This window comes from Peromyscus eremicus, chromosome X (assembly GCF_949786415.1).
Source record: "Peromyscus eremicus chromosome X, PerEre_H2_v1, whole genome shotgun sequence".
In the NCBI taxonomy this organism is placed as follows: domain Eukaryota; kingdom Metazoa; phylum Chordata; class Mammalia; order Rodentia; family Cricetidae; genus Peromyscus; species Peromyscus eremicus.
In genome coordinates this window covers 88,513,298-88,536,479 of record NC_081439.1, presented here as the reverse complement: position 1 = coordinate 88,536,479, position 23,182 = coordinate 88,513,298, and the positions used below count along the sequence as shown (strand labels likewise).

General features: G+C 46.2%; 1 protein-coding gene across 1 annotated transcript in view; it reads right to left on the bottom strand.

Moving 5' to 3' along the window:
- Positions 1-886: 886 nt before the first annotated feature.
- Positions 887-23,182, bottom strand: part of Frmpd3 (FERM and PDZ domain containing 3) — a 72,776-nt gene continuing 50,480 nt past the window's right edge. Inside the window, exons 12-14 of the mRNA XM_059251508.1 lie at positions 19,718-19,862; positions 5,919-6,740; positions 887-4,467 (exon numbers count right to left, since the gene is read on the bottom strand). Coding sequence (XP_059107491.1) covers positions 1,388-4,467; positions 5,919-6,740; positions 19,718-19,862 — 4,047 coding nt within the window. The 3' untranslated portion in view covers positions 887-1,387. The remainder of the gene's footprint in view (positions 4,468-5,918; positions 6,741-19,717; positions 19,863-23,182) is intronic.

Here is a 23,182-nt window from a genome sequence, read left to right as displayed (position 1 = left end):
CAAGGCTAGGCAGGGGCTCGGCACAGTGTACATCTTATAAAACTCACGTAAGAACGAGGGATTTCACATAGGCCTCACACACAGAGATGAAAGAGAGACCGACACTGGGTGGGAGGGTGTAGGAAACAAGCAGCTATGGAGAAGTGGACAAGAAGCAATCTATACAGAAGAAACATTGGCTTTCTTTGTCCCCTACAGTAGGGTAACTGTAGGGACTCCGTGTCTTCACTCCCAGAAGGGCTGGGGAGGGGGGGTGATGGCAGCAGTGGCGGCAGCGGTGACGGCAGCGGTGGTGGTGGAAGCAGCGGCAATAGGTGAGTGTCAAGAAGGATGCTAAACAGTGTGAATTCCCTTCCAGATGGTTCCAGAGAGGGAGAGAGGTGCAGGAGTGCACCGGGTAAGGCGCTCAGCTTCTTTTCTTAGAGAGACAAATCCACAGGGTCAATACACAGCCAAAAGCATATACTCAGGATTAACATATCACGCTAGCTTCCAGAAGTTTAAGATATAGTCATCAACACCCCCACCCCTCCCCCCTCCCCCCACCCCCCATCCCAATCCGTAGCTACTTGTCAAACTAAGGACAGTCTATCTGGTAGAGATGTTGAGAGAGGAGCCACATGCCTCAGGCAACAGCTCCTGCACATGACTGGGCTGAGCCGGGCAGGCTCTGATACCTGCACTGGGTCTCCCCAGAGCAGACGTTTTTCACCAGGTAACCTTACCCAAAACAAGTGAGGTGATCTCAGAGGCTTGCTCCCTAGTGGACTGAGCTGCCCTGCCCGTCAGTGAGGGCCAGGGCACTTTGGGGATGGCTGGTGTGGAGCTACTGAACCTGGGGGCAAGGGCTCCCAAGGCTGCCAGCCTGTTGAGCCAGCCACTGGGCACTGGCCCTTGAGGTGGCTCCTGCCAGGTACAAGGGAACCCATGGTGGGTGGGCGCATATGGAACGAGCGCCCTCTCTCCTTGGCTTGGCGCTGTGGCCTACTGTTGTTGCCACTGCCCTCCGTGGGGCAGCAGATGCTAGGAGGAGCTCGAGGTCCTGGCTCCTCCCGTGCCCAGCTCAGAGCGGAAGGTGAACCTGATGTCACCTATCAGCCCCAGAGAAGAGAGAAAATACAGCTCTGTGGTGGGCGTAATGGCGAGGGGCCTTTGCCCTCACAGTGACGCCCAGAGGCCAGTAAGGGGTGACGACACCCAGGGCGGCAGCTAAGCCTGCAGCCCTTAATAGAGAGCCTTAGTCTAGGGAGCTTTTACTCCTTGGAGACCGTTAGGCTATTGGACCCTGACTGGCCCAGCAGACACACACACTCACCACGAGATGCAAAGACCACAAAGCTCAAACTTGGGGCCACGGATGGGGAGGGGACAAGCCTGGGCAAGTGCCCTACTTAATAAAGGTTTTTAAGGAGTGTGTGAATGTGCTCATAACAGTCGATGATGGGGAGCCTGGTGGGTGCCCTGTGGCTGCTGGCAGCTGCAGCGGTGGCAGCGGTTGAGGCTGCTGCTGCTGCTGCTGTTGTTGCTGTTGCTGTTGCTGCTGCTGCTGCTGCTGCTGTTGCTGCTGCTGGTTAAGGTTCCGGGCTGTGGACTCCTCAGCGGCACGCAGCAGGAAGGTGTAATTCCTCACTACCTCTTCTACTTTGGCCAGCAGCTCCTGGCGCTGGGCCTCGGAACGCACGATGAACACCAGCCGCACAAAGGTCTCAATGAGGCTGCTCAGCACCTGGAAGCTGCCTGTGATGGCTGCCAGCATGTGAGTCGGGCTCTTGTCCACGTTGGCTACTCGGCGGCAGGAGGCCCGGAGCTCCTTGAACTTGAGAGCTAGCTCAAGCTTGTACTCAGAAATCTGAGAGACATAGGGCTTGGGGGCACGGGCCTCGGGGCTGGCCACACACTGCCGCAAGACGGTCAGCAGCTCATTGGTGTCCAGACGGGCAGCCAGGAAGCCATCAGGGAGGCCATAAGCGTGGGCCCGTAGCGCGTTGATTTTAGCCAGGCTCCCCTCAAAGGTGGAAACCCGAAGGTCGATCTCCTGGGTGTGGGAGACCTCCGGGCTGCTGCTGCAGGTGGCCGCATCCAGTACTTGCAGGGTTCTGCTCACCACAGGCACCACCTGCTCATCCAACTTCATGCCAGGCAGAATCTTCATGGGGATGGAATAGGAGAGCTCATCCTTGCCATCACTGGCGTCATCGGCCATGTCACACTTGCGGTAATAGAAGCAGTAGCGGATGGAACAGCACTTGCTACTCTCACTGTCCTCATCTAGATCAGCTGGCCTCCGGTACACCTCCTCTGGCAGTGAAAACACAGCCATCTGCCTGGGGCCCTTGCTCTCAGGGGCCACTTGGACGTAGGAGGGGTCTCCTAGAGTTGGTGACTCTGCACACCTGCCTTTTGGACCCAAGACTAGTGGGAGGCCTGTATCTATCTCCTTGACCTCTCTAGGCAGCATTCCCAAGGGTGGGTGTGGGTAGACATCTGAGGTCAGTGAGGCACTGTCACCCTGGTCCAGCTCGCTGATACTGTAGCGGCGCATCAGTTTCCTGTAGTTGGGATCTCCCAAACACTCACCCCCTGAGGCACATGTGGCCAGGCAAGAAACGCCACTCTCAGGGTCTGACCGGCACTCACGGGACTCCAGGCTGGTGGAACGGATGCGCTGGATATTAATGGGACTACCAAGGCTCAAACCTGGGCCAGCCTCTGGCTGCCTCTGGGTAGGGGGGACCCTCTCCCTCTCCCGGAGGCCAGGCACTGGGGTCTGGGCAGCTTGAGGCCGTCCCCCTCGGCAGATGCGCTTGCAGTCACAGCTGCGTCTCTGTTCACGAGACATGCCGGGTCCTTGCTGCACAGGGCTACTGCGTAGCTGGCAGCTACAGCGACCAGGTGCTGGAGGTTGCAGGTACTCTGTGCCTGGGAGCTCCCCTTGGCTTGGTGGCTTTAGAAGTTCCTCAAGGAACTCCAATTCATACTGCTTTACCTTCTGCAGCTGGGCCTGTCGCTCATCTGTCTCTTTCTTCTGGCGTGTAGGGAAGGTGGCAGAGAATAAGTTGCGCAGTCGGAAAGGACCTCGGGATGACTTGGGCTTTGTGGGGCCTTCAGAGGCCGAGTGGGCTCCATCCAAGGTTGTTTCAAGCTTCCTAGAGGGCATGGTGCTGACCTGCCGGCTGGTGGCCAGAGGCCTCAGTGGGCTCTGGCCTCTAGGTTGGCAGCTGGGGCTCGGGCCACGGGATTGGCTGCTGGGACTGTGGCTTCGAGCCTGGCAGCTAGGGCTGTGGCTTCGAGCCTGGCAGCTTGGGCTCTGCAGAGCCATGGGATAGCCGGCTCGGGGGACCAGGCTGGTCTCCTCAAGCTTGCTGCTTTTGGATGTGCTCTCCAGCTGCCCTTTCTCCCCCTGGCCAGAGACTGTGCTCTGCTTGGTAGGGGGAGGCTTAGCACCCTCTGGCCCACCCTTGCCTGCCATCTCCCCAGTAGCTTGCTTGCCCACCGAGTCTCGACTCGCTCTGGATAGATAGCTCTTAGGAGGGAAGCTCTGAACAGGAAACCTGTCCTCTTGTGGAGAAAGGTGGAGGTTGTCAGCCCGGCGGCTTGTGGATGCTCTGGGGCTGACAGAGACCTCGGGGCCCAGCTGCGGCTGAGAATTCCGTGTGGTCTCCGGAGCACCAGGGCTCATTTTAAACTTCAGATTCTTGCTGGCGCTGCTGCTCATCAGGCTAACTTCTGGCCTGCCCATAGTGACCTCAGGCCTCCCCATGCCAGCCTCCAGCCGTCTCTCACCCCTGTTGGAGGGTGTTGCCAAGGCTGTGCCAGGAGTAGCTAGACTCTTACTGTGTACTACCTGCTGTAGGGCAGCCGAGATTATAGCTGGGGTCACATTGCCTTTTGGGTCCAGGATAAGCTTAGGGCTCAACCTGACTTCCTTGGGCAAGTTTTCCCTTAGCTCTGAGACCTGCTCTTCACTGAGGGATGGTGTGGCTGCCCTCAGTGACATCTCTAGGCCTGCCCTAGTGTGACCTGGGCCTTTGTCCTCAGGAACTGGGGGAAGCAGGCTCAGATTCTTCTGCTCACTAAGCTGTGGGGACAATGCTGGGTGCACTGCCAGGGAGTATGTTCTCTCTCCCTGCACCTGGGCTTCTGACTGAGGCAGCTTTCTCCGAGCGCCAGGGGGGCCAGGACTCTGGCCAGTGACAGCTGGCTGAAGGGATGGGTTGGGATCTGGGGGCCCAAGGGCATAAGGGGCGGTGAGAACAGCCTGAGCTGCACAGCTCTGGATCCTGAAGGGCAGGTCCTTTCGGGCAAGGAGGCCGTCCTTGTTGAGGTGCTGGGCCAGGAAGTAGGTGGTGTTCTGGTGCTGCTTCATGGCCGACATCATCTCCGACATATCTGTGAGCTCTGAAGAGTTGGTTTCATGGCCCGAGTCTAGCGATGATTCAGGAGTGATTGTGGCCAGCACAATCAGACCTGGAGGAACAAGAATGGGATTTGTCACATTTACTAGCATCGAGGTCTTTTCTCACCATATCTAGAGTGTTCATGGAGAAGTGGTAGGTAGCAGCAGTATTTCAAGCTGGAGAAAACCAGTCAAGCCTGAGCAAACTGTAGGGCTGAGGGGGAGGAGCCAAGAAGCACACACAAAGCTGAACGGGATGTGAGAAGGGGGTGTGAAAGGTTGGAATCCAAAAAAAGGAATAACAGAAAAGAAGATCTGGGCAGTTTGGTGGTAAATTAACATGTAAAACAACATGCCAATCAATGCTATTTTTAGATTCAACAGCTAGGAAATTTCTGTTAATTGTCCTGAAGAGAGCTGGCAAAGAGAGGTGCTGTTCTGTTCCTCCTCATCTGGCCAGGCTGTCTACAGTCCTTGCAGCTGAGGCCATTTAGCTGAGCTTCTCTCTCCGGTGGCCACGTAGGCCTTGGACCTGGAACCAACTGGTTTTGGAGCACCCAATGATGAGTGAACACAAATGGCAGCCTGGGTTGGGGGCAAACATTCAAGGGGTACCCAAAGATAAGGGATCCCTCATGTATAGAAAAGACAGGCTCCCTTGGATCTCAGTCCCTTCCCCTGCTCTGTCCATACTTGCCCCTGACTCACATGCTTGTTAATATTTCTTATGCCTCTGTATTGGTTTGTCATTATTGTTGCTGTGTTTCTCTTTTTGAAAAGGTGTGTGTGTGTGTGTGTGTGTGTGTGTGTGTGTGTGTGTACATATGTGTGCCTTTCAGCAGATGAATTTTCATGCATCTATAATAGAGAGTAATAACAAACATGTAACATGGTTCTCCTACCAATTAACAGTTAACAGAGGTAGCTACTGATTACTGGGCCCTCACTGTGTGCGAGGTAGTGCTTAAGTGTTCTGTCTGAGTGATGTCACTGCATCTGCATACTATGTGATGCAATTGCTGTAGGACACACAGAAGAGAGGAAGTGCCTTGCCATGAGTAAAGAAACTGGGATTCTATTGCCTCTGCTTCAGAGGTCATGTTCTCAGATAGGCTGAAGACCCCATCCCTGAGTAGAGATGGCTCTTGGCTGTCTTGATCACAGGTCATTTTGGAAATTAGTTGGACTTTTGGAGCATGCTGCTGTTCTTTGTCTGTTTTCTGTGTCTCTTCTAGATTCCTGTTCCTCAACCCTGGCCTCCATCTATAGCAGTTGTGAGTTCCATCTGCAATATCTGTCCAGAGATACGAAATCATGAGGGATAGAGCTCTAACTAGAGCTGAACCACATCTCTGCTCTGTAGCTTCCTTTCTCTTGAGCCCTGAACTATTGCTGCCAATTCATTGCCTTTGATATACTATAGTCCCTTAAACAACTGAGGGAAAAGAAGCAATGCTGCCTACTGGACATTCCTGGACCAGAAGAAGGAAGAGGGCAAGAGGAAGGAAGAATGGGCTATTACCTGCAGTCTGTGGGGGTGGGGGGTGGGGTCCATCCTCTGAAGCAGCCAGGGCTTCCAGAGCCTGCAGAGTAGACACCAGTGCATCATCCAGCTCCTGGGCATGATCTCGTACTGTTCGGGTCTGTACGCTGTCAATCAGTGTCACTGGAATCTCATCATACAGGAGCCCACGCAGGTGACGTCCTTGCTCCTGACTTTGAACAGCCCTGCGCTTGGGATCATCCTCATCAGAGCTGTTGTCTCGGAAACCAGGAGGTGGGGCCGCAATGGCTGGCAACAGAGAAGTTGTCTCATCTTCCTCTTCCTCCTCTTCCTCACTTCCTGGCGGTGGGAGGGACATTAAGTCTACCATATTGTCTCGAGAGGAGCCAGGCCTCCCACCTTTTCGAGGCCCCAGCTGCTCCTGGAGTTTGACTTTGCAAGAGTCACAGTAGAAATTCAGGGCTTCGGCCCCAAGGGAATTGTCCAAAGTGTAGGACCGGGCCCTGCTGGCACAAGGCTCATGGTCTAGGCTGGCTGCATCAAAGTCATCGGGAATCACCTCATAACCTTGGCCAGAGCTTTTGGATGTGGGGTCCGATTTGGTCCGGGGTCTGGTTTCTTCGAAGAAGATTAGGTTCTCGTTGACATCCGTCCTGCTTTCTTGCTCCTTCCTTTGTTCCCGCATGTGGAGGTAGCAGAAGCTGACAAGCTCAGAGTCGGCAGGCGGGGTCGTGCATCGGCTCGACTTCCTAGGGCTGGTGCCCACGCTGCCCACATAACTACTCTCCTTTTTCCCCAGGTGGCTTCCAGTGACAGGGCGGTGGGTACTGTGCATGTGATCTAAACCCAAAAAGAGAATGCACAGATGAGCCTGCTGCTGAGGATCGTAGCAGAGCCCCTTTGGCATCTCTGGCCCATGTGCAGTGTGACTGGATGACAGATACTGAGAGAGAGGGGGTGGGTGTGGGTGGGGAGCGCTTCGCCTGGCTGCTAGAGATTAGGTAGAGGAGAACGGATGGACCATGTCACTGCTGATACTGAAAGCAGAGTGAATAGAATGTGATGGCCAGAGATGCAAAAGCCTCATCAACCCTGAAAAGGGAAAAAGCATGGTTTAATGTCAGGTACCACAGGATTCTTCCACGGATATGGCTTGGTTGGCAGTCTGCTGGAAACATACCTAAGGAGAGGAGGTTTGTTCCATGTTACTTTGAGATCTGTTCCTGTTTCTGTTATTGCCCCCCTCCCTTTGGGAAGCCATACCTACTGCCAGTACCCTGTAGCTTTCATGTTATCTTGGATCTCTTCCAGTCCAAGAAATTGATACGAGAAGTTACTGTGTTTACTGAGAAGGTGTTAAACTGGTCAGTACAAGCTGAGCATGGTGGCTAACACTTAGAAAACTGATGGAGAAGGACTGCTATGTGTTTGAGGCTAGCCTAGGCTACACAGTAAGCTCCAGCTTGGGCTATAGTATGAGACTGTGTCTCAAAAACCAAGCAGACAAACAAAAAATCAAAATTAAATAGACAAACCCCCAGCCTGGCTAGTACCAGTCTCAAGAATTTACATTTCAAAATTGCCTATGGCCAGGAGCCCAGAAGCATTAAAAGGATTACTGGTCAAATTCTGGCCATCAGAATTTGTAGTGTATAAGGGAGGTATGGTGGGGTGTGGTATGTGGAATGAGCATGAGGCATGATTCTTATAGTCCTTCAAAGCTTATTACCGTCCTGTGTTCATGCAAGGCCACTACAGGTGGTAAAATGCTCTTAGCAACAGCTCTTGATAGCAGGTATGTGCATCTGCACCCTATCCACAGCAAATTCTATCTCTGAGTGACTTCTCTATCACGCTGTTTTGGGAAGTCATCTCACATCATGTATGAGACTATATTCATACAATGCCAGCTTCCTCTGCTATCAGCAGACAAGTGAAAAGCCATTGCAAAGCTGGGCATGATGGCACATGCCTGCAATCCCAGCTCTTGGCAAGTACAGGCAGAATAATCAGGAGTTCAAGGTAGTTCTTGGCTACATAGTGAGTTTGAAACCAGCCTGGGATTCAGATGACCCTGTCTCAAACAAACAAATAGACTAAAACAGGATAAGTTACATATAATCCCAATTCTGTTTTCACAAAACCAGTGAGGCAGGTATCAATATCCCCATTTAACAGAGGAAGAAACAGACTTAAATGCTTATATGCTTTACTTAAGGTCATATGGGTTGTAAGTGGCAACCTGAGATTGAGTCCAGGTTGGAGAGACTTCAGAATTGGTATAGCTAGTCATCATGGTGGCCAAAGTATTGGAAAACAAAACTTTAAATGCTTTTCAAACTCCAGTTTGACAAGGCCAGATCAATGAGTCAGTGGTACTTTTCACTAACACAGTTAGGACAAAAACACAGTCCAGGCACCCAGCAATTGAGTTCCAAACACATGATGTAAAAACTGGTCTGAACTGAAAGGAGAAGTTCATGCAATTCAACAGTAATTAGAGTCTTAAGTATACCATTTTTTTTGGAGGCATAATCTCACTATATAGCCCTAGCTAGCTTGGAATTCATAATGTAGGCCAGGATGGCCATGAACTTGTGGTGATCCTATTGCCTCTGTTTTCTAAGTGCTGGGATTGAAAGTACATAACACCATGCCTGCCTCTAATACTGTACCGTTTTATTTGAGACAGGCTCTCATGTGGTCTAGGCTAGCCTCTAAATCACTATGTTTCTGCAACTAGCCTTGGACTCCTGACCCTCTTGCTTTCACCCACCAGCATTTGAGAGACTGAGATAGGAAGATCACCATAAACCAATCAGAGGATAGCCTACACTATACAGTGAGTCCTGGGCCAATCTTGGCTACAGTGAGGCATTGTCTTCAAAACAAAACAAGGAGAAAAGTAAAAGGAGACAAGAATATCCTTCAGCTCATTCTGAGGCTAATATTATCTTAATACAAAAAAACAAAGAAAGATATCACAATAAAACTACAGACCACTATCATATGAACAGAACATCTACAAATATAGACACAAAATCCATCAACAAAATACTAGCAAATGGAACCCAGAAACACATAAAAAGAACTACTTACTAGTAATTGCATACCAGTGGGGACTTACTGCATTAATGCAAAGTTGTTTTGACATGAAAAATCAATTATTTAAAAATTTTATTTTTATTTTATATGTATGGGTGTTTTGCCTGCATATATGTGTGTATACCACTTCAGTGCCTGGTGCTCATGGAAGCTGGAAGAGGGTATTAGATCCCCTGGGACTGGAGTTACAGATGGTTGTGAGATGTCATATAGCTGCTGGGAATCAAACTCTGGCTCTCTAGAAGAGTAGCCAGTGGTGCTCTTAACCACTGGCCAATCTCTCGAGTCCTGAAAAAAATCAATTATTAATTCATGCAATATAGCATGATAACTAAGGATAAAATATACATGTTCATGTTCATCTCGAAAGGCACACACACACACACACACACACACACACACACACACACACACACATTTGAAAAAACCCAGAGCCTTATTGGGATAAAGCTCAACAAACGAGAATCCAAGGAAATTTCTTCAACATAGTAAATGATATTCATTGAAAAAGCCCTTGACAGGTGGTGGTGGCCTTTAAGGGAGGCAGAGTCAGGTGGATCTCTGTGAGTTCGAGGCTGGCCTGGTCTACAGAGTGAGTTCTAGGACAGCTAGGGCTACATAGAGGAACCCTGTCTCAAACAAACAAACAAACAACCCTCCCTGGGTTTAATTGCTTGTACCATATTAAAAAAACAAAAAACAAAAAAACTGGTTATAGTGGTACATGCCTGTAATCCCAGCAGTTGGGAGGTAGAGGCAGGAGGATCAGGAGTTGAAGGTAATACTGTCATCTTTGGCTATCTAGCAAGTTCAAGGTCATTTTAGAATATATAAGACTCTGTTCTCAAAGGGGGAAAAAGAAAAAAAAGGAGAAAATGTGATGCATTTACACAGTGGAATTTGTTTTGTTTTTTGAGGTAGGGTCTTGTGTTTCTAGAGCTGTTCTTGAACTTCTGATCTCCCTTCCTCTGCTTCATGAAAGCTTCATGAGGTTGTAGTTATATGCCACCATACCCAGTTAATGTGGGGCTGGAGATTGAAGTCAGGGTTTTATGTGTGCTAAGCAAGCACTCTACCAATTGAGCTACATCCTTAACCCTTGGGGTGTGTGTGTGTGTGTGTGTGTGTGTGTGTGTGTGTGTGTGTGTGTATGCATGCACGCAAGTGGAGGCCAGAGGTCAATGTTTGGTAGGTGTATTCCTCAACTTCTCTCTTCCTATTTTGTATTTACTTATTCATTCAAAAATATTTTAAATTACATTCCCCTGTTTGTGTGCATGTGTGTGTGTGTTCACATGTACATCAAACACACTTGCTCATGTGCTCACATGCATGCATGCATGCCACAGTGTGCTTCTGGGGGTCAGAGGATAGTTTGCAGAAGTTGGTTCTCTCCTCTCATCATGTGGGTTCCAGGAATGGAGCTCAGGTTGTCAGCCTTGGTGGCAGGTACCTTTACCCACTGGGCCATCTTGCCAACTCTCTAGTTTTTGAGACAAGGCTTCTTACAGAACATGAAGCTCATTAATTTAGCTAGACTCACTGGCCACCTTGTCCCATGGATCCTCCTGTCTCCACCTCCCCAGTGTTGGAATTATAGATGCATGCCACTGTGCCTGGCCCTTATGTGGGTACTGGGAATCTAATTCATGGTAAGCAATTTATGAATATCATCTGTCCTTTTCCCCATCACCGTAGGAGGGGTAACAGGGTCTACCATGTATTTCCGACTGGCCTGGCACAAAGGGAATGATTGTAAAGGATAAGGGAGGCGGATATGGGAGGATAATGGGGAGAGTGATTGGGAAAAATATAACAACCTATACACATGAAAGTGATTTAATGAAGCCCATTATTTTGTATGTTAACTAAAAAAATTTTTTTTGAGACAGGGTTTTTCTACACAGTTCTGGCTGTCCTGGACATCATTATTTAGACCAGGCTGGCCTTGAACTCAGAGATTTCCCCCTGCCTCTGTCTCCTGAGTGCTGGGATTAAAGGTATGCACCCCCATGCCGACATTAAAAATGTTTTTTTGAAAAGTAAAACGTTTGAAAAGGTTTGATAAATTCTCAAAGATTACATATGACTGATATAATCACAGATGTCACAAACCAGTGGACAGGGAAGCTAGAGAAGGGGCTTGGGACTTTGGGGTGAGGTAACAACTGAAGTTAGGAAATTTGGCCTAGGCCATGAGGTGATCTCAGTGGAGCATGTTTCACTTACTTTGTGTTTGTTTGTTTCTTTGTTTTGAGACAAGGTCTTGTGGAGCTAAGGCCAACCATGAACTTGCAGTGTAGCAGAGGATGACCTTGAACTCCTGGTTCTTCTGCTTCTATCTTTCAAGTGTTGACCTCATTGGCATGCACACCTCAATTTGCTTGGTTTACGATTTCACCTTGGTCTGACTCCTAAGCCCCTGTGTGTTTACTGTGCCCCCTCATCCATCATCCTAGTATTATTGATGATGTTACTGTTGCCAGTTTATTATAGTATGCTATAAAAAGTGTTAAATCATTTTAAAACATTCTTTCTTTTGAGACAGGGTATCACTATGCAGCCCTGGATGGCCTGGAACTTGCTGTGTACACCAAATTAGCCATGAACTCATGTAGATTCGCCTGCCTCTGCCTCCTCACTACTAGCATTAAAGGTGTATGTTACCATGCTGAACCTAAAATATGCTATTTATAAACTCATATCAATATAAGAAAATTCTTTTTGAGCCCACAGTTCTGTGAAACTTTGAACTCAAAAGTTCAGAGAATAATTAAATGACTTACTAGACATAAAAAGAGTATCAAACACTTGGTACAAATTTTTGAAAAGAATAGCAAGACTGTATACTGAGGTCTGTAAGACATTTGTGAAACAAATGAAAGACTTAAATAAGTGGAAAGATTCTCCATTCGCGGACTAGTAGGCTTCATATTTGCATCACTGACAACTTAAGATGGCAACACTTCTCAAACTAATCTACTGACTCAACACAATCCTGATCAGAATCCCAGCTGACTTTGTAGAAAATTGACAAGTCAATTATAAAATTCACAGAGTCTCAAAGTACCCAGAATAACTAAAACAACCTTGAAAAAAAAAAAAGAATGAAGATAATTCATGATTTCAAAATTTGCTACAAAGTAATAACAATTAAGATAATGCAGTATTGACAGTCAATGCAGTAGAATAAACTGTACAGATATAAACTATCGTATTTATGGCCAAATGGTCCAACTTAAAAATGTACAAAAGATTTGAATGGGTATTTCACTAACGAAGACATATTAAAGGGCAATGAGACATGAAAGATGCTCAGTGTCATTGGCCATTCATCAACTGCAAATCAACATCAGGAGTTGCCTCTTCTATCCATCGTGATGGATGTAACAAGGCAATAACAAATATTGGTGAAGATCTGATGAAGTTATACTTCTCTACTATTGCTGGTAGGAATGTGAAATGGTGGAGTCATTTTGGAAAAATATACTGTTCCTCTAATAATTCAACACAGTTATCAATTGTATGTTCTACACCTATGTTTATAATGAAGAGAAATAAAAACCTACATCCTCACAAAAAGTTGGACACGAATGTCTAATATCATTATTCATAATATCCGAAAGGTAAAAACAACCCAAATGTGTATCAACTGATGAAATGATAAATAATGTGTCTTTTATATAATAGCATATTATATAATTAAAAGGAACAATGTATTGCTATATGATATAACATGAATGACCCTTGAAAATATTATGCTAAGTGAAAAAGCAAAGCACACAAGACTATATTCCATGATTACATTCATATAAAACACTCAGAACAAGCAATGCTCTAGAGACAAACTACAGAGCACTGGCTGCTTGGTGTGGGTAGCACATAGGACACAGTATGGGGAGGGACTGTTATTACGTTCCTGCATACTGTTTTTTTCTCTTTAGGAGCGGTGAAATTTTTTTGTACTTGGGATTGAACCTGTGGCGGCATGCATGCTCTTTTTACTTTTTATTTTGAGACAAGGAAACACTAACTTACTCAGGCTGGCTTTGAACTCACTTTATAGCCCATGTAAGCCTTGATACTCCCTACTCAGCCTAACCAGCAGAAGTAATTACAGGGTTGTACTACCAGATCCAGCTCGAGTGGTGAAAATGTTCTAAACTAGATGGTTGCATGACCCCATGAATATACTACACAAACACACACACACACACACACACACACACACACACACACACATCTGTGTAACAGCTCTGGCTGTCCTGGAACTTGCTTTGTAGACCAGGCTGGCCTCAAATTCACAGAGATCCACCTGCTTCTGCCTCCTGAGTGCTGGGATTAAAGGCATGTGCCACTGCCGCCTGACTATAATAAATATATTAAAAATGGAGCTGTACCCAGGCATGTTGGCACAGGCCTTTAATCCCAGCACTCAGGAAGCAGAGGAGGCGGATCTTCATGAATTTGAGGTCAGGCTGGTCTACATAGCAAGTTCCAGGCAATCCAGGGATACATAGTGAGACCCTGTCTCAAAACAAATGGAGCTATGAATTTTAAACGAAAAAGTTTTATGGCTAGGAGATTATAGCTGAATAATGCTGCTTATAAAAATAAAACTTCTTATCCAACAATGGTGGCACATGCCTTTAATGCCAGCACTTAGAAGTAGAGATAAGTGGATCTTTGTGAATTCAAGAATAGCCAGATGCATATAGTGAGTTCCAGGCCAGACAGGATGACATAGTGAGATTATGGCTCAAAAACAACAAACAAACAAACAAACAAACAAACAAAGACTCAACTCCTCCACAAATCTGGGTGTAGTGTCATTAAAGCCCTCTGCAGGCTAGGGCAGAAGGATTGCAAGTTTAGGGCCATCTTGGGCTATATAGTGATCTCTAGGATAGCCTGTGCTAAGGGAACTGGAGAGATTGCTCAATGGTCAAGAACACTTGCTGTGCCGGGGTGGGGTGGGGTGTAGGGGTCGGGGTGGGGGTGGCTCATGCCTTTAATCCCAGCATTCGGGATGCAGAGGCAGGCAGATCTTTGTGAGTTCAAGGCCAGTCTGGTCTACAGAGCGAGTTCCAGGACAGCCAGGGCTACACAGAGAAACCCTGTCTTGAAGGAAAAAAAAAAAAAGAACACTTGCTGCTTTTTCCAAAGGGTCTGAGTTCAGTTCCTAGAACCCACATCAGGTGGCTCACAATTGCCTGTAACTCCAGTTACTGGGGAATCTGACACCCTCTTCTGGCCTCTGTAGGCACCTACACACATGCATACACACATAGATGCTCATAAAAAGAAATATTTTAAACATACTCATTTTTATACAATACATTTTTATCATATTCGTTCCCCTCCTTCAACTCTTCCCCATTTCTTTAAAGTCTTTAAAAACAAAAGTCTTTAAAAACAAAAAATAAAGTCTTTAAAAACAAAAATAAATTTTAAAAAGTGGTGTCTTGGCACATGGTGAACTTTGAACTCTTAAGAAAAGATTTTTTTAAGTGCTTTGCTTTGTGAAAGGACTTTATGTAGTTTATCTCACATTATCTTGTCAAATCCCTCAGGAGGTATGTAGTATATATACTATTACGACTTCTCACTTTAATGACAAGTAATCTGAACCTGTTTATGGGACTTGTTCATGTTCACATGGTGAAGGTACAGCAGAGAAAGGACTGGAACCCAAGTCTCTCTGCCTTTACATGCTAGGAGTTTTCCATAGACCATGTTATTCACCTCTATACAGATTCAATGTAATCACACTTGTGGGTTCGATTCATGTCTTACTGGGTGATGGAGAAAACCCTGGATCAGTTGGGGAGTTACTATTTAGTGATCCATCCTCTATCCGGGCCTCTGAGAGTTAAAGAAGTGCTCCAGGAGAGCACAGAGCCATAAGCCCTTGGTTTAGAATGTGTCTCTACCTGAATGCATCATCTGCAGGACTAGAAATGCTCCAGGTGATACCTTCCTAGGAGGCAACTGAGCCCATCAGGGGAGCCACCTGGCAACATGATGATATCAGAGTTATATCCAATAACAGTTATATCCAATAAGCAAGTGACAACTTTTCCCTCTTAGATAAAGACTGGAGTTCTAAAGGTGGTTGCCTTCCCTGCAGGAAGAAATATCTTCCCATACTACACTGCCAAGGTCAGGTGATGTCTAACTCACCACTGGTATCATGACTTCCAGATACAAGGAGAGAATGTGCCTGGAGCGTCCTCAGTCTCCTCTAGGCAGATTAGAAGTATGGGTAAAGTCGGGTGCATTTGGTTGATGGCTGGGACAGCTTGCCTCTCACATTGTAAATCTATGTGAATTGCTCATCAGCTTTCCCTAAGCAGGAGGGTGGAGGTGCCCTAGTTTATCTGTCTGTGTTCAGTCACTCACAAGATTGACTCAGAAATGCTTGCAAAGAACAGGACAGTGAACTGACTAGAATTATGCTAAAATATATATGCTGTGAATATATAATATAATATATAATATATACACAAAGCATGCACATATTTACACTAGACATACCATCGACACAAGATTGACTCAAGCAGCTTTCTAGACTTGACTCTGGTGTATTTTTGTAGTGTCATGTTCATTGGTCATAATCACGACATAGAAGCCTTGCAAGAACCTCATAGTCCTTCTGAGTCATCCAAAAAAAGAAGAGAGTACTATGCTCACTCTAACTTCCTATGAATGTTGCTGGGTGGGTTTTTGGAGGGGGGGGCAGTGTCTCATTTTGTAGCCTAGGCTGGTTTTGAATGTGTAATCCTCCTACACCAGTCTCCTGAGTGTTGTGATTACAGACATGAATCACCACAATCAGCTTGCTGGGTTATATGTACATGAAAACTGGTAATGTCTGCATATACATATATATGTATATACACACATATGTATATAAAATAAGAATATTCAGTGCAGCACAGTAAACTGTTTCTAAACATGTTAGAAAATGTAGAATGAGTTTCTCTAACTGAGGTCCTAAATAGGATCTCTAAAGCCTTATTTTCTTGGGTTACCCAGCAGATACAGGGAGCTCAGAGCTGGGAAGAGATGGCAGCTGCTTCTGGATCTTTCTTCTTGTCTTCCTTTCCTTTCCTTATTTCTTTCCATAACTTATTTAGTGTGTTTCTCTCTGTGTGTATGTGTTTGTGTGTGTCTTTCTGTCTGTCTGTTTGTCTGTGTGAATGCATGTGTGTATTCATGTAGGTACACGGGTACCATCATGTACATTGTGGGAGTTGGCTTTCTCCTTCCACCATACGGGTCCCGGGGGTCTTCAATCTTGGTGGCGTGTGCCTGTATTCTCTGAGCCATCTTGCTGGCCCTGCCTCTGGATTTCTTGCCACCTCAGTGTGGTTTAGGCTCTCAAAAGCAGGTGCTATTAGGACTGCTGCACTCTTCCTGTGTAAATGACAAGCTACTTACTGTATTGGCATCATCCCTGAATCAACTGTCCACATTTTTCCCCTCTGGACTGTAAGCTATGTGAAGGCACTCACCAAAAGGATCATAGCTGCTATGTCCAGCTGTATTCCCAATGTCTGCCATGATGGATCCTTGAAAAACATGTGTGTAGTGAATAAGTGAAATATTTGCTTTGGTCAAGTACTGTGAGAGAGACGATTCCTTCCCTCTCATTCTCCTGTTTTTCCAGGTTCGCAAGACATGGTGCTTCCTTCCCCTGCTGCTGAGTTAACAGCATCTGTTTGGCCTGGTAGACTGAGCACTGAGCTTGGCTAGTTGGTAGTCAACAGCTTCTGTGATGCCAGACTTCTTCCTCCTTTCCACAGAGACCTTGACCTGAGGGAATTGTGGCTTTGGTCCCTGGGAAAAGTCCATCTGAAGCTGTGAGGACACCTCTTCTCTCTGTAGCCCTGGTGTTGAGGCAGACCTTGAACTTGCAATTTTTGTGCCTCAACCTTCCAAGAAGCTGGGATTATAGGCCTGTGCCACCAGGCATGGCTAGCTGACTGCACTACAGCCTTGGTTAAAGGACCATGGTGGGCCCTGGAACTTCTGTTCTAGAATGAAGGTGAGATCTGACAGAGGAAAGCCATCCCAGCTTTGGATGGTGGTCCTAAAGGTCTTCAAGACCAGGAAGGAACTATTAACCCACTGCAGCTAAGGCCCAAGCCTCTTCAGTGGCACTCTTCTCTTCTTCCTGGCATTTTGCTGAATTTGGGCCAAGCCAGGGGGGTCACCTTACACAGCGAGAACATTCTGTCAGTGGCTGCTGTCAACCTGGCACCTAGCAGTTCAGAAGGCCAAGAAACTGGCCCCCAACACCGCACCAGTCTCTGTGGAGGTGATATCAAGCGCAAGTTCCTATCTTTCTGGACAGAAGAAGAAAGAGGAACAGAGGTTTTTCTATTTGCTTCTGCCCCTGAGCCAATTGTCTCCATGCTAAGGAGAAGCATTATAAACAGCAGCGGTGCTACAGTGGTCCATTTGGCTCCTAAATAGAGCCAGAGACCCATTTGCTAGGGAAGTGTGCACATCTGCAGGTGTGCAAGGAGCCTCTCAGGCATTGGAGACTTGGAGATGGGGTGTGAAAGTGATGCTTAGCGCCAAGAGAACCCGGTAAAGCAGACCTAACTTTGAAAAAGCAACAGGAAAGCCACATGGAAAGTAGTTCGTGAGACTGCAGTGACACATGCAGCCCATGTCCTGGACTTGGTGCCACAATCTCCACAGTAAGGGAACTATTTGCAACCAGCATTGGCTAGGGCGTGGATGGCGTGACAGATAATTGTCCCACAGACTGGGACTACATAACCATGCCCACTGTCCTCTCTAAGTGGACACCCAAACAGCTCTGACTGTCCCAGCTGGTTCTACCTTGACTGGCCCCAGGTCCATCCTTCTGCCTTCTCCTCTCCTTTTCCCCTTCCCCTCCTGCTCAATAAGAGGTACAGTTTACTTGGGTGTGATTAGCCACAGGACCACAGGTGACACCGAAAATGTGAACGATGGTTTTTCCAACATTTGACCATGTGTAAGTTTGAGAAGCACGGCTGCCTCTTCAAGTTAGTCATCTGCAGCCATGCAGACTCTCACCCCCCAGTTTCTTCCTGTTCCAATTCAGCTCCTTTCATCTACTATGTGGACACCCCTTCTTTTGGGACCACCAATCCTTTCCCAAATCTGCATGTGATGAACTGCCTTTCAATTGCTGTGAACAGTGATATGAGATGGAAAGTTGGGCCTGCTATGTATGTGATGGACTTGTTTGTGATAAAGAACAAAGTTTAAAATGGGTGATACTCGCCGGGTGGTGGTGGCGCACGCCTTTAATCCCAGCACTCGGGAGGCAGAGGTAGGTGGATCTCTGAGTTCGAGGCCAGCCTAGTCTCCAAAGCGAGTTCCAGGAAAGGCGCAAAGCTACACAGAGAAACCCTGTCTCGAAAAACCAAAAACCAAAACAAAACAAAGCAAAAAAAATGGGTGATACTCAGCTCTCTAGGTGCTGGGTCATCTGCCAGGAGTGTGATTCTACTCTCAGATACCATGGTCTCCATCAGGTGCAGTGACTCCAAACCAAGAAAGTCTTGAAAGTTTAGTAATAGTTAAGTGGCAAGGGCCAGTGGATCAAGTGTTCAGTTTATGGCAAGGGTGACTCCTGGGTGCTGCTTACATTCTGTCTGTGATGCTTGTAAGCCTGAGGTCTAACACATGGAGGACCCAGCTCTCTGTCACACTCTGCTCCTCTCACTTGTTTTGGGCAGGAGCACTTGGGCTGGACAGCTTTTTTCTTTTCAAGGCCTCTGTACAACATCATCAGAACATCTCTGAGAAGTAGTCATACTAGGTTGCCTAACTTGGACACTTTTTGCTTGGAAGCTGCATTTGCTCTTTATGGACCTCCTATTCTAGTTCCAAGCTTTCTTTTGGGCATGCCCAGTCTCCCCTACTCCAAGCCTTCAGTGACTTCATATTTCAGACACTTCTGTCAATCCCCAATATGATGAACAAAAAGGAAGGTCTTATTTTCATTTTCAACCTTACTTCAGTGAAGCCAGAACAGGCACAAATCTCTCCTAGATTAGTAAATCTCTGCCTTAAAATCAATATAAACCTTTTTGAGAAAACATTTTCTGTGTAGCCTTGGATGGCCTTGAACTCTTTCTGTATCTACCTCCTCAGTAGCTGGCATTACAATAATGTACCATTACAAGTATGTGCTACGATACCTGGCCAATGCAATTCCTTTAAAGAAATATTTATTTTAATTTTATGTACATTGGTATTTTGCCTGCTTGTATGTCTGTGTGAAGGAGTTGGATCCCTTAAACTGGAGTTATAGACAGTTGTGAGCTGCCATGTGGGTGCTGGGAATTGAATCTGGGTCCTCTGGAAGAGCAGCAAGTGCTCTTAACCACTGAGCCATCTCTCCAGTCCCCCAATGCAATTCTTTAATTGGCTGTATCATGTGATTGCTTCTTTCATCTTACATACATCCACTGACTCAACTACAGTGTGTTGTCACAGGCATCCTTTGTGGAATATGTACATGTGAATATCATATGTGTTTGCCAGTGAGGTGTGTCAGCAGGGTGCATGCTACACTTCTGGCTGCTGCTAAACAGGCTGGCACTGTTGGCACATGCTGAACACTAGGGTGATGGAACCCCTCCCTCCATGACTTCAGAGTCAGAGGGCCTCGGACACACCAAAACACTGAGGCTGAGCCCTACCTGCCTTTATCATAGGAGGTGGAAGAGGCTGGCTGGCAGGCCTGGAGAAGACCATCTTCCTGGAGTCCAGCAGAAGGCGGCAGTACCCCGCAATCAGGCAGGCAAAGTTGGTGGCTTCAGGCCACTCCATCAACAGCACCAGAGGCTGTGGAAGAGATGGTTCAAAACACAAAGACATGAGAAGGCAGGAGAGAGGCAGGTACATTTCTGCGAGGACAGTAACAAAGAAAAGACGCCTTGAGTAGTTACAGGAACCACACATTCCAAACCCTACATGAGGGCTGTAGCCAGGCATTTTCTTCAGTCCTGGACATTCCTTTGTGGTGACTGCTTCTCTAGGTATCAGCATTAAATAAACCTTTACTCACGCATTTAATGAACCACCTTTACTGAAAAAAGACTAAAATTATGTAACATCATGTGACTGCTGTGTGGCTGTGTTTGCGTTTGTCAGAGCTCAGCAGATGTGTGGGCCAGCTGGGAGAGTGGGGGTAAAGCTAGGAATCTAGGCTAGGCTGAGGGATGGCCTGGAATATCCTTGAATGTAAGCACTTTGGCTGCATGAGGTATCCTTTGCTCCTCTCCGTATGCCCTGACAACATCCAGATGAGCTCTCTGGACACAACACTTCACAGAATGGAGTCCTAACTGTGTCTTTAGGGACAAACCCTTTCTGGTCTAAGTCCTGCCTGGACCTTCCTGATCTCCCCTCTATTTCCTGTATTTTCCGAAGTAGCCTGGAAATGGATACTGATTTTTCTTTTTTTTTCTTGGATACACATTTTTCACTCTGTTGCTCTGGCTAGTCTGGAATTCACTTTGTAGCCCCGACTGGCCTCAGATTCATGGCAATCTTCTTGTCTTTGTCTTCCAAGTATTGGAATTACGTGTGTCAGCTACCATGCCAGTTTACTGGTAGTTTTTTTTCTTTCTTTAAAAAAAAATTATCTATCTATTTATTTATTTATTTATTTATTTATTTATTTATTTATTTATTTATTTATTTATTTATTTATATGGGTGCTTTGTATGTATGGAGGTCTGTATGCAAGAAGAGGGCATCAGATCTTATTACAGATAGTTGTGAGCAGCCATGTGGTTGCTGGGAATTGAACTCAGGAACTCCTGGAAGAGCAGCCAGTGCTCTTAACCACTGAGCAATCTCTCCAGCCCTGTATTTTTTTTTGTTTGTTTGATTTTTGATTTTTCATGACAGGGTTTCTCTGTGCAGCCCTGCCTGTCCTGGAACTCACTCTGTAGACCAGGCTGGCCTCGAACTCAGAGATCTGCCTAGGATTAAAGGTACGTGGCTGTTTATTGCTGTTTCTTTCTTTGTTTTTTTGTTTGTTTGTTGTTGTTGTTTTCTTTTCGAGACAGGGTTTCTCTGTGTAACAGTCCTGGCTGTCCTGGAACTCACTTTGTAGACCAGGCTGGCCTTGAACTCACAGAGATCTGCCCTGCCTCTGCCTCCCAAGTGCTGGGATTAAAGGTGTGTGCCACCACCACCTGTTTCTTAAAAGAGCTCCTTGGTCTGGAGTTAAGGGTGGTAGGTTAAACAAGCTATGTAGATACTTTTGCTATGGGAATTCTAAGATCCTATGATATATATGAATATATGAATATATTCTATGAAACTTCAAAGACTTTAGTATTCCAAATTTATTTGACCCCAAAGATCTGTTTTTTTTACAGAAAATTTCGTACCAACAGGGTTCTTATTTCTTTTTCAGTGCTAGAGATGGAATCTAGGACCTTATGCATTCTGGGCAAACACTCTACAATCCAACTACTCCCCTGTGCCCAGTTGTTGCTGTTTTTAAACCCACAATGGGAAACATTATCACACTCTCTTGATTGATCCTGGAGTTAACTCCTTAACTGTTTCAGAGATTCCTATAAAGATAAACAAAGCAGCGATGCATTTTTAAGAAACTCTTGAATTTGTTCTATCATTTTAAAGGTGCCATGTGAGTAAGTTGGATCAAATCAAAGTGAGATAATTTGTGGAGACTGGCTGAGGAGGGAGTCATGGGCTATAAGTAGCCATGACCTTTTGGGATTACTAGAGGGCATTATTAAGAACTAATAGAAAGCCAGGTGAGATGTGGCAATGCCCATCATCCTGTATTTGGAGGGTGAAGCCAGGAAGATCAGGAGTTCAAGGTCACCTTTGGATATCTAGTGAGTTTGAGGTCAGCCTGGGCTACAATCAACCCTGTTTCAAACTGGGGATATGGCTCAGTAGTAGACTGCTTGCCTAGCACAAGCAAGGCCCTGGGTTTGATGTCCAGCACCACAAAATAAAAGCCCAGAAGAATTAAGAGGGAACATCTGTTCTCTGTTTAGCTAGGAGGTGAATGCACCAGTCCACGAGAGAAATGATTAGGACCTTTATCAGTAAAAATGAAGGGCCTTCATGACAAAACTCAGTCAACAACCAGATCATCTGCCTTTGGCTTTACTGTCACCTTAGGAACAATTCTGAATTCAAACTAGCTGCTGGTAGCTGAAGTCAGATTAGTTTTCTTTGCTAGCTAGCTCTCAGGAACCCAACATATAGGTTAAGTGGAACATAGACTAGTTCATTCAGAGCAGAAGTCAGCACGTGTTTGTATGTTTTGTTTTTATTTATTGATTTATTTAAAATTTTTCCTTTTAGTTAATTTTATGTGTGTGAGTGTTTTGCCTGCATGTACATCTATGCACCACATGCTTGCCTGGTGCCCTTGGAGACCAGAAGATGGCGTGGGTCCCCTAGAACTGGAGTTATGACCAGATTTTAAGCTGTCACGTGGGTATTGGGAATCAAACTTGGGTCCTTGGGAAGATCAACTGGAGCTCTTCATTGCTGAGCCACCTCTCTATCCAATTTGTATGTATTACTGATACAGGATCCTAACTCAAGCTTGTTTCTGAATTGAGATCCTCCTACCTCAGTTTCCTAAATACTAGGATTACAGGCTTCCACCACCGTGTCCTACTTCATCCTTTTTTAGGGTTATAGTATAAATATTTTAGACCTTACAGGTCACTCAGGCTTTGTTGAAACAGTACTGCCACCATAGTGTGACAATAGACACAGATGATCTGTAAGCTAAACAAACGGCTGTGACTGTGTTATAATGACCATTTATAGAGGCAGGTGGTGGGTTAAAGTCAGCTTACAGGGCATAGTTCGAGCTATTCAACACACCTTGTAACTTGCTTTTTGTTTGTTTGTGTAACTTGCTACTTTTGGGTTTGTCTGAGACAGTGTTTTGCTATGTAGCTCTGGCTAGACTCAAAATCCTGGTAGTTTTCATCCCTCAGATTCCCAAGTGCTGGCATTACAAGCATATACAACCATTCCTGAACATGGTACATTTTGTTTGGTTTGGTTTGAGACAAGATTTCACTCTGCAACCCAGGCTGGCTTTGAACTCATAATCTTTCTCCCTCAGCTTCTCATTAACCTCGATGCTTTTG